General features: G+C 35.3%; 1 protein-coding gene across 1 annotated transcript; it reads right to left on the bottom strand.

Moving 5' to 3' along the window:
• Positions 1-16,805: 16,805 nt before the first annotated feature.
• Positions 16,806-19,377, bottom strand: LOC107910683 (U-box domain-containing protein 15). The gene is made up of 4 exons (XM_016838640.2): positions 18,801-19,377; positions 18,613-18,729; positions 18,095-18,517; positions 16,806-18,008 (listed from the first exon to the last, which is right to left on the bottom strand). The coding sequence occupies exons 1-4, from the start codon at positions 19,236-19,238 to the stop codon at positions 16,956-16,958; spliced, it is 2,031 nt and encodes a 676-aa protein (XP_016694129.1). The 5' UTR covers positions 19,239-19,377; the 3' UTR covers positions 16,806-16,955.
• Between the last annotated feature and the right edge of the window lie 226 nt (positions 19,378-19,603).

The following is a 19,603-nucleotide window of genomic DNA, read 5'->3' as shown; positions in this document are numbered from 1 at the left end:
ACTCTTCCACTGCTCAACCATCGAAGACCGACCGTCACCGGTCACCGGTCACTAGGATGCCGCCATCGCAGCCACCGTATTCGGTTATGCAAGCGCGACACCCTTACGACACACCGAGCTAGTTCGATCTGGGCTAGTGATGACCCAACTAGTTCGGTCCAGCCATCGGTTGGATCGTCGGCCCGATTTTACATACCGAGCTTGGTTCGACCAGTTTTTGGGTCTTGGTCTTATTTTTGGGCTCCCGGACCCAATTTACGATCTCAAGTCCAACTTTCAAGTTCGATTACCCATTGGGCCAATTGTTTGACTTGAAAATTAATTTCCAAAAATATCATATTAATTTTAATTAATTTGACTAATTTAATTTTACTTGATTAAAATTATTTCTCTCAAAAATCACTTAGATTTTCCAAATTAAGTTTTCAAGAAGATTTTTGAATCAAATTCTCTAGTTGAACAATCTCTCACGATCACTTAATTTAATTCCACATCAAATAAATTGACTCAATTAAATTATTTCCAAAGTCGTAAAATTTTATTTTGATTCAATAGCAGTCTGATCGAGCTTTTGTTGAGCTAGCGGAGGGACCAATCTGACAAATACAATTAGGCTCTAATGATTGCAATTATGTCCAGAATCATCGTTCCGATAATTCACAATTACTTAATCATGGAGTCAGTCCATAAGAAGTACAATGATTAAAAATTGCTTATTGCATAATCTTTACGAAATCAATTCATCCAATTGTTTTGTCCAATGACCTCTTCATGTGTGCGTTACCCTCATATGATATCCTTGATTCCTTTGAGTTAAATCTGTTCACTCAATACAATCATATTTTATCTTATTGTCACCATTGTGTCTTCTTAATGATTAATATGATCACTGTCAACAAATGACTGTGATAAATTGCTCATTCAAGAACAAGCAACCCATGGCCACGTTCCATCTTTATCAATGCACACAATGTCCATAAGGGGATATCATTAACTATATAATTGACCTATGCATTGCACTGTTGCTAGTAAAGCCATGCCATACAAAAGTCATGTACCCAACATACCAGCTATGGGTTCGATCATATTTAGAGCATAAGCCTCCACTTATATCAAAGCACATGAGTTGCATACGCATGGTCAGTGACTAACTCAGGATTTATGTAAATCACACCATAAACGTCACAAGTGAATTAATTCACAAGCGGATTCAAAATTAATTCATCTTGGGTCCAATCCAGTGTGTCATTCTACCAATGAATACATCTATGTCTCTACCCGTGGAGTCAACTGCTCTGATACCCAAGACAAGTCATTTTCCCAATTAGAATTGTAGACGACATAATAATCCTTCTTAGCATTTGAATCAAATGTTCACTTTGATTCTTTTACGGGATTATGGACTTATTTAGATTATCTACTGAAGTTAGTTGTCTCTCTCGCAATGTAAAACTTATCTTCAGTTTGAACTTAGAAAATCAATGAGCTAATATTTTCTTGTCACAATTTTGCTATGCATGCAAAATATAAAAGATAGAAATACAAAAAAAATAGTGAAATGTGAAATTAACTCTATTTATTTATTCATCATTCAAATAAATAGAAAATAGTTACATGTTTACTAAAATATGAGCACATTTCCCAACACGTTCCACATGACCATGTGTGGGACATGACGTTGTGCTGGACTGTATGCACCAAAGGAACCTTTCAATGTAAGTTATAAAACCCTATGCTCACTTATGCCATAGGCAAGTATTATACCATTACTAAAACATGTTCAAATGCACCAAAAAATACAATTTTTAACACCATCCTAAGTGCCTAACCAATATGCCAGAATTGACTCCTAAATTCAGTAATTCATAATAAAACCATTCATCATCAATCATAGCATAACATTCATACTTGAACTTCCCCCACATGCCACTTATAATTGGGCTAAAATGTTTCAAAAATCTACCAAAGGAATGGTGGATAGTGTGATCTCCAAACATTATCCAATTGACAACACGATTTCGACAATCTACCAAGAAAGAAACAGATAATGGTAAGCTTACTCGAAGCTTAGTAAGTTCGTACAAAAATAACTCAACTTATCCGATTAATATATATAGCTCAAGTTTGAAACACAAAAATAAACATGATAACCTTTGGCTCCTTACACAAATCATACCATCATCAAATGGTTAGTCAACTTCCATATGATAAACATAACACATAATCCATTATATATATACATTAGAAACATGATTAACATCCTTGTATAATAAATCATTTAAGCTATTAAAATTCTTGATATGCATTATCGCCCGGAGAACTATAGTAAATTAACTTTGGATACTCGAGATATGATTGCTCATACGAACAGTGGTGAGTCCGCAACGTATGCAAGATCTCAACCACTGGTAAAATAACCAACACTAGTACATAGTATCTGCTGAATAATATGGCACAATGCCAACACCAGTACATAGTACCTGCTAAATACTATGGCATAAATCCAACACCAATACATAGTATTTGTTAAAAAATATGGCGCAAAGCCAATGCTAGTACGTAGTACCTGCTGAATTTAAACCCTAATGACATGTCATATGCATCTTAGTCATTTTCTAAGTTCATATGGGCCTTAAATCTATTCCCACATTCTTTCCATCAATTTAACATTGTCTCATATATCAACATGGTCCAATTAAAATTCCATATCATCTTTCTATTCATTCAAAACACATATAAATATCATACTTTGTAATTTAGTCCTTCAATTTTCAATCAAATGCTTATTTCAAAGCAATCACACAAACATAGATATATAATATACAAACATAAACAAGTATTAATCAAAATGAAACTCATATGAGAGTACCTAATTCGAGACAACAACAAACACGACACTAAATACTATATAACAATTTTTCATTTTTCTGCATTTATCGATCGATTGATTCGTCTATTAACCTATACGATAATCCATTCCAAATTATAATTTCTAAATACCTTATAACATCTTATTTAATGCATATGAACTCCAATTATCATTTTTCACAATTTCTTAAATTTTTCCACTTTATTCAATGTAGTTCCTAAAACCGTAACAAACATATTTTTCATATTAAGCCATAAACTTTAAAACTGAAATCATTCTCACCCCTTTATAGCTATCAAACATATAAAATTATAAGAATTTCATACCAAGTTCAACATATTATAATTTTAGTCCCTAAACTCCAAATTAACCAAATTCACTTTACAAAATAGTCCTATTTCATAACAAAGCTTCAAACCCAACCATTAACAGCCCAAAAAGCTTTAACAACAACAATGCTAACTTTTCAAAACTTAGACAATATTACGAAATAGTCCATGTGCTAGCTAGATTAAGGTACAACGATCTCAAAAACATAAAACTTACGGAAAAAAAGCTTTGAATTCACTTACAGGCAAAGACTTAAGCTTGGCCGAACTTCTTAAGTCCAAAAATGGTGATTTTGGGTGGAAAGAACAAGAAAAGAAGATGACTTAAAATATTATGTTTTTTACTTCTATTATTATTACTTCGAACATTATTTTTTTAGCATAGTTTAATAAAAAACCACCTAATGGCCTTCCATTATTACCACTATGGCATAATTGCCAATTAAACCCATCCAGTTATGCTTTTAAACTCATTTAGCACAGATAAATCAATAGTGATTAACTTTTTTAGTTTTTATGATTTACTCCTTTTTCCTTAATTAACTATTCAAATGTCAAAATTACCAAACCAAACTTCAATATAACACTCTAATGACCTTGTAAATATTAAATTAATAATATTCAAGGACTCACTTATCTGAATTATGGTCTTGAAATTACTGTTTCTGACACCACTAAAAACGAGCTACTACAACTCATCTTCTGAAGGAATTTTCATCCTCAAACATATTACCAGAGAAAATTTTTCGGATATTGCAATTTCATAGCTTCCTCCTATTTCCTCCTATCTCGACATGGCTTCCTTGATACTGTGACATTGGCAAAAAAAAATTACTAATGCTATTAGTTTATTTATTAACTCTGAACTTCCTGAGCCAAAATTTTCATCGGTTCCTTGTTATACGTCATATCAAACTGTAATTATATTTCAACTGGAGAAATCACATGGGAAGGATCATATTTGTACTGTTGCAACATCAATACATGAAAGAAATTATGAATCTTGTCAAGTTCTAACTGCAAAGCCAAACGATATGCTACCGACCCTATTCTCTCAAGAATCTCTTACAGACCAATGAACCTTGGACTGAGTTTTCCTTTTCGGCCAAAACGGAGAATTTTCTTCCAAGATGATACTTTCAGGAATACCTTATCACAACTTGAAATTTAATATCTTTTCTTTTTAAGTCAACAAATGATTTCTGACGATCCGATGCAGCCTTCAAATAGTCTCGAATTATACAAACTTTGTCTTCAGTTTCTCTAATCAATTCTATTCTTATTAACTTTCTTTTGTTCAGTTCTGACTAGTACAGCGAAGTTCTTTATTTTTGTCCGTATAAATCTTCAAACAGTGCTATTTTAACATTAAACTGATAGCTATTATCATAGGCAATCTTGGACAACAATATATATTTCTCCCAACTGCCTTCAAATTTGAGAATACAACATCGTAACATATCCTCCAAGATCTAACTTACTCACTCTGACTGTCCTTCTGTTTGTGGGTGAAAACTTGCATTGAAATTAAGTTTAGTGCCCAAAGCCTATGCAGTTTATACCAAAACCTAGAGGTAAATCTTGGATCTCAATCAGAAATAATGGATAGTGGCACATCATGCAATCTGACAATCTTGAAGATGTACAACTTAACTAGTTTCTCAAGTGAATAATCTGTCTTGACAGGAATAAAATGTGTTGATTGTGTTAATATGTCTACAATTACCCAAACAAATTTTTTTTCTGTGTTAAAGATATACCCGATACAAAATCCATTGTAACTCATTCCTATTTAAATTTAAATAATGTTAGTCAATTATTCAATATTTGTAGCATCTGGGACCCAAACTTGGAGAGTAGGTCAAATATGGGTGTTACATGTGCTTATTCGATGCATCCAAGTAGTAATAAAATGTATTGTGATCTGAAATAGATGTTTTGGTATCCAGAAATGAAATGTGAGATCTCTGAGTTTATATCAAAATGTTTAATGTGTCAACAAGTGAAAGCTGAACACCAGGTTCTATTAGGGTTGCTATAACCTATTCTATTTTTTCAACAAATTAACAATACGCAATAGTTTATTTTAGCACATACATATTTTAAAATTACTGCTTAACAACTTCATTTACAATTTTGATTGTAAAAATTGAAGAATTTATAGCTAGGCTAAAACCCCAAGGCATAACCTCTGAAAGCACCCCTCTATAAGCATGTTACGGTTACCAATCCATTTTTCTTTTATGTTGGCAAAGTCAAGCTTAGTCCTCTACTTGATTTCCAATTGAAATATTATCCTGCAATTAAGCTAACCATTTATAAGCTCAATTGAACTTAGTGAGATTCTAAATAACATATATATAAATCAAAATTCAAAGCTAAGGGATTCAAGGTTTAAAAGAATTTTCCATTCCCTAGTTAACCCTATCATTTAGCATGTTATATTGATGAGGCATTTACCTTCAATTTTTTTCCCTGCAGCCTACAACTGACTAACTTCTCTTCTATCTATAGTATACACCAATTTTCTTCATAGTAGAGATTCTCTAGGAACATAGGCCTGGATGCACCTCAACTAAATTTTTTTCCTCCACAACCATGAAAAGGAAACCCAATGTTGGTCATTGCTTGTCAGACCTTTATTTCCTTGGGTTTCAATTTCTTATCATCTCTATTTAGCCCAGTATTACATCGACAGACATAGCCACCCTTAATTTCTCGTATGTCTATGGACCATTAAGTCCTGGTCCTAGGATGAATACATCCTCTTGTTCAATCTGGCTTGGAATCCACTCAACTCGGCGATCCTTGCCAACCTCCTTCACAGAGCCAAGAATTTACACCTTATAAAATCTTGATTTCACCTTACCGATTGAGTCATCATGATTCCATAACCGAGTTATTGTCTTTCACTTTTCTTCCTACACTAATTGTCCTCGTGGGTGTTATCCCGCCTTTTGTCCTGGTGAATTACCCCTGTTTACTATCCTAAAAAACTATCCCGTTTTTATTATCCTGATAGACTATCCTATTTTATTATCCCGATAAACTATCTCGTGTTTATTGTCCCAATAGACAATCTATGATGTCATGGTGTCTTTTAGCTATGGTTATACACGTCATAATCTCATGTTTATTGTCTCAACAGACTATCAAAGGATATCATAGCGTCTTTCAACAATTGTCTTACTCACTTCTATCATGATGTCATAACATCTTTCAACTATGCTCTTACTCGTTATGATGCCATAAGATCTTTTAGCTATGGTTTTACTCATTTATGATGCCACAAAATCTTTCTCCTACTCATTTATGATGCCATAGCATCTTTCAGCTATGGTCTTACCCATATTTGGCGTATAGCCTTTGATCGAACCCATGGCCAAGCAATGATCTTTCTATTTACTTCTCTTGTTGCATTCCGTCCATTTCTCCATTTCACTATTCCTAACATTGATGCTCGAACACCACAAAGTCCCCTTCGTAAGGCCTAAAGCTTCGTGCATCACCGTTTGCACTCAATAATAATGTATGGTGGTATCTAATAAGATCACTCATTTACCCAATCCTAACTTAATCTAACCCTTCAAGTTTTCCCACTATCTAAATCATACAATACACCCATTTCACTTACATACCATCATAGAGTGCACTATATATTAAAACATGTAATCATGACTATTTCATGCACATTGTACTATCTTTAGGCAGATACTCATATACCATGCAAATTCTAACCATTCATAGCATATGAAATCAGTAGAGATCATTCATCATTTAAAAAATGGAGTACAGAAACTCACCTCACTTCCTTATCCTTAACAACTTTCTAGGTAATTCTTCCATTTCCTTTTCTTTAGTTCCACTTTGTATTATTAAGTTCGGGTTTGCATCGTCATCTAATGAATGGGCCAAAGGTTCCCATCTTCAGAATTAGAGGGATTCTCTAAGAAATCCTGTCGTTAGGAATAATGGAAGTTCCTATCTCTCGAGAACTAGCACTTCTTCGAGATGCCTCTGTATAGGTGTTCCATCACTCCATTAGAAATGATAAACTATTTGGCAGCCCGTGGTATTCATTTTCCCAACTTCACGTATCAATTTGATATCATGAAATAGGAGAGGCACTTGAGCGATTTCAACGAGGGCTTCATCCTAGCCCTTTATATGTTGGAAGTGGGTTTCCATCTCTCCTTACATCATTTTTTTATTGGTGTGCTCAAAGAGTATGGGATTGCACTAGGACAATTGCCTAGTTTATCCTGGTGGACCTTGATGGTGTATTCCAACACTTCTTAGCATATTCTTAGCATATTCCAATGCTTTTATTGATTAAAGGATTTGACCTAAATACCTTCAACTGGTATGGTTTACTTTAGCGTTCGCCAGGGTCATGAATCTTTTCTTAAAGGTTGGGTTCTAGAACTTCATCTAGACTGTAGTAAATTTATTTTGGTAAAAAATAGACTCCAGAATGGTTTTGAATTTCCCATGAAATGGTATTTTCCCACCGAATCTACTTGTCAATAGTCTCACCATTTAGACACAAAGATCGCTGTAGCGCAAATTGGTAGATTGAGTCCAACATAGATTTTGGAGTTAAAAAGATTCATTACAATTAGGAACGTCTTTCAGTATTTTTGGGAGGGAAGGAGCCCAAATAGTTTATGCACACCCCGTTCGCTATCTTAGTTTAGACCTTGGCATAGTTCAGTCCGTCGAAGAGACGTGGTCGTTTAATGCTGACAATGAGTTATCTGGGACTCTTGTGGGAAGACGGAAGGATGCCTTTGATTTCTTCTATAGTATGTGCAATATTCCACCTCACCACTAGCTTACCTCATATTCGAGGTTTACGGGTAAGTCTTCAAGTAGGGCCTTAATTAAAAACGCTACTGACCCTATTACTCCCCTTACAAGTCCTACTTATTTCTCACCCGCAATACCCCTATTCCAACCAAAAGTCATTGATATTGAGGCTATGTTTGAAATTGTACAAAAAACAATGGATGTGGTTGCTTCAAGTGCACGAGCTGGTAATAGTAGCCGCAAAAGGTCGAGAGCTGAAATGGGGTCTTCTAGTTCCACGGAGAGTAATGGCATCAGGTCGCTTCCCTACCAACCTAGCAAGAAGCTGGTCTTCCCAGAGGGTGAATACCTTGCTCCTCCATCAGTACCCACTACATCATTCCCATCATCTATTTCTCCAGTACGTTCTTTGTCCCTACCTCCGGTTCTTCTCAAACCTTAAGTTGAGTCCACTAATATCACAAACCCACCTGCTAACACTTGTGTTCCCTGCACTTCCCTTATTGGTGCCATCATTTATACTCCACCTTTAGGGGTAGTCCAAACCTTCTTACCCTAGCGAAATCATCTCCATACGAGCAGTATCCTTTTTCTCTTTTTCTTGTCTAACAATGTCAAGACTAGGAGTTGTCCCCAAAATTGAAAGAGTTAGCCTACCCTTCTTCCTCTTCTTCTAGAGTCCATAATCCCACTCATAGAAAGTTCATGGGTTCCTATTTCATGCTATCGAAAGAGAATGCCCTCACAAACTAGGCTCTCTTACAAGCTTGTGTTGAAACTTACTAATTCCTGTCACACGAGTAAGCAATTTCTTGCTTTGCTCCGCCAGTAACACGAGGCTTCTGTCGAGCAGATCACCGAGCTTACTAATTCCACATTCATTTGGGAAACCATGTACCAATCCTTAGGGACAAGAGCAAGAGAGTTGAGGAAAGGGTTCGCCAATTGTAGACCCGTGAGCAACAATATCTTGCCAATATGGAGTGAATCCAGAAGAAAAATGAGGAGGCATTAGCAAAATATAAGGAGAATACCCAACAGGGCATTCAAGATTTTCTGCCTGGGCTAAGGGCTAACTTGGTACTACACACACAGGTCACCGCAGGTCCCTTTGACTTAAGTCAAGTAAACTTCGATTGCCTTTACCAGTTTACAAACACTGACCTCAACTTTAACATTTATAACTCTTCAAGAGCAAACTGGGAAGAATTTTGGAAGGAATGTAGGGGGTTTCAGAAACTCTTTTACAACCAAAACATGAATGTATCTGACCTTGATTCTTCAGGAGAGTCTATTCTAGGGGAAAATTAAAATGCTCACATGTTTTGTAATCATTTCCTTAAATTATCAATGGAAATTTATTTATTTTACTTTTTCTCCTTATCATATCATACATGCTTTGTCTCCCATTTCTTTTCCTTGACCTTGATACACTAAATATTGGTCTTCATAATCTGTGCAACTATATCCACTTCTTTATTATTCGTTAGTCCCATATAATGACACAATGGACACAAAAAAAAACTTACTGTAACATGCTTATAGAGCTATATATCACCTTCCTAAGTCTAGAGGATCGACTAAACCAAAGCTTTAATACCACAAAAATTTGTAACACCCATACTCGACCCGCTCTCCAAGTCTAGGTCCCTGATGTTACAAATTTTGAATAATTTACTAAAATTATTTATGTTGTCAAAGTCAGGCTCAATCCTCTGCTCGATTTTTTATAGCAACCTTATCTTGTAATTAGGCAGACCATTTATAAGCTTAATTGAATTTAGTGAGATTCTCTATAACGGAAATATATATCAAAATTCAAAGCTAAGGGAGTAAAGGTTTAAAGGAATTTTCCACTCCCTAGTCAACCTTGGTGATTTTTCACAAATTGATGTGGCAAATTAGGCTTTCTCGTCATACCTAAAGAGTTTTGTCTCGAGCAAAATAATGGTTTTTGCATAGTTTTTCATAATTTTTAGATTTTAAGTTAATAAGTGAAAATATATCATTATTGCCCATTTTTTAGACCCAAATTGGCCAATCGTGCCATGGGAAACCTAACAAGTTGATTGAATGTTGTAAGGAGTCGACGGTGGCCTAAACGTGAAGAAAACATCACCTAGAAAAAGGGTATCGCGATATCGAAGATGGAAGTCGTGATACCCTTGACAATGCTAAAATAATGAGAATAGAGAGAACCTATAGTGGTATCACGATACCAAGGATGGGTATCACTATACTAAGATCCAAAAGGTCTGAAATTTCAATACTGAATTGGGTATCGCGATATCTAAGCCTGATGCAACAAAAAATGACTGTAGAGGTAGTTTTTGTCCAACAGCCACACCAATCAAAATTAGGTGCCTAAAGATATTTTGGTACAAAATTTAGGGTCAAAACCATCTATTTAAAGCCATTTTTTGATGAATGAAAAGGGAGATCTTTTCGCTATTGTTTTCCATCATCTTTTTCCTTAGTTTTAGGTTAGGGTTAGGGTTTCTTTCCTTTTTTTTTCTTGTCATTTTTAGTTTAGGTTTTCTCTTTTCTTTTTAGGTTAGATTTTAGTTTTGTTTTTTTACTTTTTTCCTTATTGTTAAATATTTTGTAAAAAAGAATGGACAAACTCTTGGGCTTCAATGGAACTTCATCAATTGAATAAGCATTTTTTTAAACCCTTTGCTTTCATTTTATTCTTACAATATGTTTGATAAAATGTTTGTTTGGGATTTGAGTTTGAATATTTGCTAAATTTTTTGGATGGTTGATTGTTTGGTTGTTTGTTAGCTTAAGTTTATATATATTCTTGATTGATTATATCGAAATGCTTAATATGCTAGAATTGGCACCTCTAGCAGAAAACCTAGATAAATGAGACCAGGAGGAGAGTTTATCCTTAGATAGTTCAAAATGATTTTGTTGAGTAGTGAGACCGAGAGGTAATTTATATGCCTAGGTGAAACCAGTAGGTAATCTTAGGTGGTATCTTTTAGTCTAGGATGAGACCGTGAGGAGATTCCTAACTAAAAGTTGAAAGTAATATAATTGGTATAAGTTCATTCGTTTAAATAGCACTCAACTAATCAATCGAATATCGTTTAATCATTTACATCATCTAAAACATTATGAAGAAAGTTTAGCTTAGTTAGTTTAATTAATAGTTCAATTTTAGTTTATAGACAATTTTATTTGGACTTGCACTAATAATTTCTGACTCAATTAGATTAGTAATTCCTTAACTTGTAATTAACTTGATAAACACATTTACCCACTTGGAAATCATTTGGGTTTGACCCCTTGCAATACTTCGTGTTCCATCGGAACTATAAATATTACAACTGGCACTGTTTACTTGCATTTAAACCCCCTCTTTAAATTGTTTTATAAAATCGTTTATTTTACATGCATAAGGACACTCAGTCGCCTGACATTTAGTAGGTTATATTGATGAGGCCTTTGCCTTCCCTTTTTTTTCCCTTCAGCCCACAATTGACTAACTTCTCCTCCATTTGTAGTATAAACCAATTTTTTTCAAAGTAGAGATTCTATAGGTCCACGAACCTAGATGCATCTCAACTAAATTTCTTTCCCTCACAACCATGAATGGGAAACCCAATATCGGTCATTGCTTGTCAGACCTTTATTTCCTCGAGTTCAATTTCTTATCCTCCCTATTTCCTGGTGGACTATTCGCTCTAGGTTAGTCCTTGACAGACTCCTTCCTTTGCCAACATGTATGGCTTAGCCCCGTATAACCTCGATGGACATAACCGCCCTTAACTTTCCCCTATGTCTGTGGACCCTTAAGTACCAACCCTAGGATGAATACATCCTCTTGTTCAATCTACATTAGAATCCACTCCATTCGGCAATCCTTATCAACCTCCATCACAGAGCCAAGAATTTAAACCTTATAAAATCTTGAGTTCACCTTACCGGTTGAATCTTCATGATGCCATAACTGAGTTATTATCTTTTACTCTTTCTTCCCACGCTAATTGTCATGATAGATGTTATCCCACCTTCCATCCTAGTGAATTTCCCCGTGTTTACTGTCTCAACGGACTATCTACGATTCTATGGAATCTTTTGATTATGGTCTTACACGACATAACCTCGTGTTTACTATCCTGATAGACTATCAAAATATGTCATAGCATCTTTCAGTAATGGTCTTACACTCTTCTATCATGATGTCATAATGTCTTTCAGCTAAGGTCTTACTCATATATGATGCCATAACATATTACAGCTATGGTCTTACTCATTTATGATGCCATAGCATCTTTTAGCTATGGTCTTACTTATATCGGACCCATGGCCTAGCCATGATCTTTTTATTTACTTCTCATGTTGCATTCTGTCTATTCCTCCATTTCACCATTCCTAACCTTGATGCTCGAACACCACAGTGTCTCCTCCGTAAGGCCTAGAGCTTCGTGCATCATGATTTGCACTCAATAATACTGTATGGCGATATCTAATAAGATCACTCATTTACCCAATCCTAACTTAATCTAACCTATCGATTTTTCCCATTGTCTAAATCATACGATACATACATTTCACTAATATACCAACATAGAGTGTGTTATCTATTAAAACATGTAATCGTGGCTATTTCATGCACATTGAACTATCTTTGGGCGGGAACTCATACACCATGCAAATTCTAACCATTCATAGCATACACAGTCAACAGAGATCATTCATCATTTCAAAAATGGAGTATAGAAACTCACATCGCTTCCTTATCCTTAACAAATTAGCTTGCCTAAATGTCAAAGCCTTCTTCATCCTGGCAGCAGTTCCTAATCTTCCTACTTCTAGACTCAAATTTGCACGATGGCTGCAACATATAGAGCTCCCTTCAACTACGTCATTCTTCTTCTTCAGGGTGACTGAAGAAGATGATGCTTAGAAAGAAAGATTTGGGAAACAGAATTGAGAAGCACTCCGATCCCAAACACATCTATATATATATACCATTAGCATATTCTCCACAGACATTTGTCGCCATTCAATCCTAATTATTATGTTTCCCGCTATGGAACTAGCTGCTTCTAATCTAACTAAATTAGGATTGGAATTTAATCATCCCCCAACCAACCATTTAAGTTTTCTAAATATCTTATTTTAGTCCTCAAATTCCCTTTTCCATCCAATTGGCTCCAGGTCTTTTCTTTAAATTCGAGTCCTCAGGGGGACTGGGTGTGACAACACTGCTATGACCTTCATTTAGAATATTTTGTTTCAACTCTGAATCAATAGGTACATATAATCTATTACGAAAATATAAGCTACCATCCGTACCAATGCTGAAATCGGTTGCCTAACCATCCTTGGCTAATTTTCCTTTAGCCAACAAATTCGGATCATCATTTTGTAACTCCCAAATTTTCTAAAAGAACAAGGGTTTAGCCCTCAACTCGGCTAGTAAAGATCAGTGACACTCTAAGTTCAACTAGACATTCATCGACCTTAATGAAAAAAAGTGCTTTTTGGCTTAAGGCATCGACAAAAACATTAGCTTTACCCAGAAGATAATCTATTACCAGATCGTAGTCTTTCAACAATTCAAGTTACCTCCGTTGTCGCAAATTTAGCTCTTTCTCGAGCCATTAAATACTTTAGACTTTTATGATCAGTATAAATGTGACATTTCTTGCCATACAGATAGTGTCGCAAATTTTTAAAGTGAATATAACCACGACCAATTCTAAATCATGTGTTGGGTAATTTCTCTCGTGTGGTTTAAGTTGTCAAGAAGCGTAAGTTATAAATCTTTTTCCTTGCATCGGAACAAAATCCAAACTATTCAATGAAGTATCATTGTAAACAACAAATTCTTTCTAGAGTCAGGCTAAGTTAACATTGGTGCCTTTTCAACATGGTTTTCAACTATTCAAAGCTTTGCTGACATTTTTTTGAGCATACAAAGTTGACATCTTGCAGTAATAGTTTCGTCATCAATAATGCTATTATCGAAAAGTTCTGAACAAAACGTTGATAATATCCAACTAAGCCCAGAAATCTGCATACCTCAAAAACGTTTCTTGGATGCTTCCAATTCAGAATAGTAAAATCCTTACTCAGATCAACTCGTATGCCTTCCACTGAAATCACATGACCAAGAAATCCAACTTCATTGAGCCAAAACTCACATTTACTAAACTTTGCGTACAGTTGGTTTTTACATAAAGTCTACAATACAATTTTCAAATGTTGAGCATGTTCGGACTCATTTCTGGAATATATCAGAATATCATCAATGAATACAACTACGAATATGCCAAGATGTGGCTAAAAAACTCGATTCATTAAGTCTATAAATGTTGCATGAGCATTAGTCAATCCAAAAGGCATTACTAAAAACTCGTAATGTCCATAACATGTTCTAAATGTAGTTTTCGACACGTTAACATTTTTAAATCACAACTGATAATAGCCAAATTAGAGGTTTATTTTCTAAAATAGGGTGGCTCCTTTCAACTAATTAGATAAATCATCTATAAGAGGAAACATATATTTATATTTTATAGTGACTTTGTTCAATTGTTGGTAGTCAAAACACAGCCTCATCGTCCCATCTTTCTTTTTCATGAATAGTACTGGCATGCCCCAAGGTGACACACTCAGCCATGTAAAAGCTCTATTAATTAATTCTCACAACCATGCTTTTAATTCTTTTAATTCAGTTGGAGCCATTCTGTGCGGAGCGATTAAGATCGGCGCAGTTCCAAGTACTAACTCTATAGCAAATTCAACTTCCCATTCTGGCGGCAATCCAAGTAACTCCTTAAGAAATACATCAATAAAATCACAAACCATTTGTACTTGATCAAATTTCATTTTTGATACCCTAGAATCCAGAATATAAGCTAAAAATGCTTCACAACATTTTCTGATCAGTTTCTTTGCAGACATTGTCATTATCACTTTCGTAACACAATCAAATCTATCAAATTCAATAGTAATCAGCTCACCACTCTGACATCTCAAAGCAATTAGTTTCTATCTGCAATCCACTACTACATCATGCAACGTCAATTAGTCCATTCCCAGAATAACATTGAATTCGTTAAGAGGAAATAACATCAAATCAATAAGAAAGTCATAGCCCTGAACTTTCAGTGGACATTGCCTACATATCAAATCAACTATGATGCTTTGACCTAATGCGTTTGTTACTTTGACAACATACTCAGTTGATTCTACTGGTAATTCATTTAATGCATATGACCACTAGTTATCATTTTTCACAATTTCCCTAAAGTTTTACACTTTATTCAATGCAGTACCTAAAACCATAACAAACATATTTTTCATATTAATCTATAAATTTTAAAACCGGACTCATTCTCATCCTTTTATAGCTCTCAAGCATCTAAAATTATAATAATTTCATGCCAAATTTAACATATTATCATTTTAGTCCCTAAACTCAAAACTAACAAAATTCACTTTGCAAAATAGTCATATTTTATAACAAAGCTTAAAACCCAACCATTAACAACCCAAAAAGCTTTAACAACAACAATGGTAACTTTTCAAAACTTATACAGTATTATGAAATAATCCATGGGCCAGCTAGATTAAGCTACATCGACCTTAAAAACATAAAATTTACAAAAAAACAGGCTTCAATTCACTTATATGCAAAGACTTAAACTTGACCGAACTTTCTAAGTCCAACAATGGTAGTTTCGGGTGGAAAGAACAAGAAATGAAGAAGATGACTTAAAATTTTATGTTTTTTACTTTTATTATTATTACTTTTAACATTATTATTTTTCATATAATTTAATCAAAAACCACCTAATGACCATCCATTATAACCATTATGGCATAATTGCCAATTAAACCCATCTAATTATTTTTTAAACTCATTTAACACATGTAAATCAATATTGATTAACTTTTATATTTTTACGATTTAGTCCTTTTTTCTTAATTAACTACATCAAAATTTCTAGACCAAGCTTCAATACGACACTCTTATGTCCTCGTAAATATTAAATTATAATATTCATAGACTCACTTATCGAAATTGTGGTCCCATAATCACTGTTTCCAGCACTACTGAAAATGAGTTGTTACAAAAATCTTAACCACAACAAAACCTAGATTACTTGGTATCGATTGAGGAACGACTTGGTACGTACCTACCAATATAGTACCAACTACCATGATCTCTATTATATATATAATTTGTGCTTTTTATAAGTCGAATTTGAATTGTGTTATCAAATATAAAAGTAAAATGAATTATTATGTTCAAAATTAAGATATTTATAACTTAGAAAATTCAAAATTATTTGAATTCGTCATAGTCCACCCGACTCGAACTGATCAGAATCTAAAAAGATTCAAGCCCGAAAAATTCTAATCTAAGAAAATCTGAGCCCAAAACATTCGAGCATAAGTAAATTCAAATCTAAAAAAGCCCAGTCCAAGCCCAATCGAGCCTGCCCATTTGTCATCTCTACATATATCTCACATTTTTGTTGCTTTTTAGATAGCTATAAGAATTATGACAAATATAAAATAAAAAATTGCCAACAATAAAACTGATACACAGATGAATTGTGGTTTTTCATGTTGGCAAACTTATACCACAAGTGAATGTGTACTATCACCGTCTTTTTACTACCACATTTCAAGTCGATGATTTGAAATGGTCCGAAATTAGAGCTTTCTTTTTAACATTTTACTAATTGATAGGAATGTATGTTGTATTTCTTTTATATTTTGAAAATATAGCTGTAATTTTGTTTTATTTTGAAAAAAAAAATTAAATATCTACAATTATATTTTATTCTTATAAAATAAAAAATTCGATCAAAGACATCGTAATTAGTATATTTAATCTATGCCAAGACTGAGTGAAGTGAAGATCAATATGCATGCGGATAGGGTACAAGCAAAAGAGTGAAGTTTTAGAAGAAGAATCATGGAAGTTGGTCACTTGTTTTCATAACCTGTAAAAGTCCTCTAGCTTTCCTTTGTGCTCTATTTGTTCCCGTTTCGGAGATGTCAACTAAATGCTCATAAACACCAAACTGAAGGGCTGCAAGAATGTGAGATGAATTGTTGGAACTCAACTCCAGAAGAACCGAGGCTGCACACTCCTTGTTCTTCGGGGTCCCCTTTTTGATGATATCAACCAGGGTTCCAATAAATGAAAGCTGCCCAATCTCATATCTACCTTGTGGATGAGTTACAAGTAGTAAGAACATGGAAAGGGCCTCATCAACCATGTTCAGTTTCTTGTCCTTGAGTAAGAGCAGTAAAGGTGGTACAATGCCTGCATCAATAGCTCTTGCTTTATTGGCTTGGTTCAGACATAGGTTGAACAGTGCTGTGACTGCATCTTTTTTGCCTCTAACTGTCCCCTGCTCCAACAATTCTACCAGTGCGGGAATACCGTCTGAGAGTGCGATTGTTACTTTGTTCTCATCCAGCATCGATAAACTAAATAAAGCTGCTGCTGAATTCTCTCTCGACTCCATATGTCCATTTCGCAACACATCTATTATTGTTGGTATTGCTTGTTCATTAGCTATGAGCTTCTTGTTAGTGTCATTAATGGATAAATTCAATAGGGCTGTCACGGCATGCTCTTGAATCTTGGAATCCGGATACGTCAACAACTGCACCAATGCTGGGATTGCTCCATTTTCAGCGAACAAAATTCGGCTCTCGGCGTTCTCCTTGGAAAGCATTCGAATATCCTTTGCCGCCCTTCTCTGCACTTTCAATTGACATGAAGATAGTTCCTCAACCAGAGATGAGATCTCTTCCTGCTTAATAGACGAGCCTTGCGGGGATGCAAGACCCTCTGTATTGGGGCTCTTATAATTGTTCGTCTCTCGCCATTGAGTGATAAGGTTCTTGAGAGCATGATTCGGCGCTAACGACAAGTGACCTAACCTCTCCCTCGTCTTCGGGCAGGTCCGATGGTTGGAATCAAACCACTTTTGTATGCTTTCTCTTTCAAATGTCTGAAAGCAAAACATGACAGATAATCAAGTGTAAATGACTTAAATGATGTTAATGTTTCCTGTCATGGTACAGGCCTCCTCATTACCTGTCCACTTGCGATGATAACCGGATCTCTCATTACTTCGAGCGTGATCGGACAAAGGAATTCGTGAGGAATCACTAAAGACCCAGGCTTCAGCAACAGTTTAGGCTTGACAGGATCCTCAAAAACATCAATTACTTCCATGCCGAAAACCTGCTTGAATTTGTTGAGTATCTCTACAATTTGCTCTATACATTCTGAAGTTTGGCCTCTTTCTTTAGCGACATTGCTTATAGCTATAGTTTCTTTCTTCAAGTTCTCAACGGTATTCAAATCTAGTTTCTTGGCTAGCCTTTCTATTATGGCAATATCAGCGTTCCTTTCATCGGTTTTTGAGGATACCGCCATTAAATCTACTGCAAGTTCCATATCCTGTGTGTCTTTTCGCCTTTTACCTCGCCTCAATTGTGTCACCATTAGCTCAACCTGAATAACAGCGGTCATGAACATTTTACAAGGATCTTAATTAAAAGAATTGTTCCTATGAAGGCATCAGTAAGAGATGATAGTTCTATTCATACCTGCTCCCTCACTTCCACAGAAACTTCAATTTCATCGAAAGGTAACTCATCCAGAGCCTGGCATAATTTTTCGTGAACAGCGTGAAATTTGACCATCATAGCCTCACTCTCCAACGCCTGAAGGAAAATGGATTCATCAGATAAATAATATTGGAAATTAGAAAGTATACGGATGGATGTATCCTGACCAGGTAAATCTTGCTACCCTGATTGCAAGTTTTCAAAAGTTTCTTGGCCAAACAAAAAACTTTCTTGAGCTTTGACAAAGAAGCAATGGCGTTAGGAGGAATGGCGGAACCGAGGAAGCGAATCTCATCGAACAAGGGCAACAAACTCTTCATCCGCCGGACGAGGCTGTAACATTCTTGTCGTTGGGTGCTTCTGAAATCTCCAAGGCGGGCAACATATTCGATGAGGCTAACGCTTTCCTGAACCAAATCGACCCCATTGGGTGCGGGTGCTGTAGTGACGATTCCAATTTCATCCACCAACGTATCCCCTCTTCGATCTTCAACATCTCCGTGTCTCTTTTTGTCTCTCTCTAGCCCCATCGTAGTTCGTGCAAGCTTTCTCCCGGAACGGCTAGGGGCTGTGCTCTCTTCGGGGGTTTGAAGGAGGGGAGACATGATCAGAGAGGAAGACGAAGACGAAGAGGATTGAAGAGGAGGAAATCAAATCAAGAGACATTAAACCCTAACGCTACTTTCCATGGTTCAATATGCTGACGGTGTTTGTTGTGTTCCTCCCTCGGGTCTGTTGCAATAAATTTCGCGGGAGTTTTGCTTCTTAAAATAGAAAATCTGCTCTCTTTTCTTTATTTCTTTATATAAATAGAATATTAGATTATATCAACATTGTAAGAACCACGTCAGATCATTTTCGAGTTAATTATATTGATAAATTATATTTTATAATAATAAATTCGATTTCAAATTTTCTCGAATTGAGTTGAGTAAGATGAAAATCAAATCGAATCAAATACATTTATTCA

The sequence above is a fragment of the Gossypium hirsutum genome, chromosome D02, assembly GCF_007990345.1.
Source record: "Gossypium hirsutum isolate 1008001.06 chromosome D02, Gossypium_hirsutum_v2.1, whole genome shotgun sequence".
NCBI classification, from domain to species: Eukaryota; Viridiplantae; Streptophyta; class Magnoliopsida; order Malvales; family Malvaceae; genus Gossypium; species Gossypium hirsutum.
The sequence above is the reverse complement of the archived record's forward strand: the minus strand, read 5'-3'. Positions and strand labels throughout refer to the sequence as shown.

Excerpts from the sequence above, each read along its gene's own strand:
- LOC107910683 (XM_016838640.2), bottom strand. The coding sequence starts at position 19,238 with ATGTCTCCCCTCCTTCAAACCCCCGAAGAGAGCACAGCCCCTAGCCGT. Across the intron at positions 18,518-18,612 it reads CTGTGGAAGTGAGGGAGCAG|GTTGAGCTAATGGTGACACA; the intron begins GTATGAATAGAA and ends GCTGTTATTCAG. Across the intron at positions 18,009-18,094 it reads TTATCATCGCAAGTGGACAG|ACATTTGAAAGAGAAAGCAT; the intron begins GTAATGAGGAGG and ends TTTTGCTTTCAG.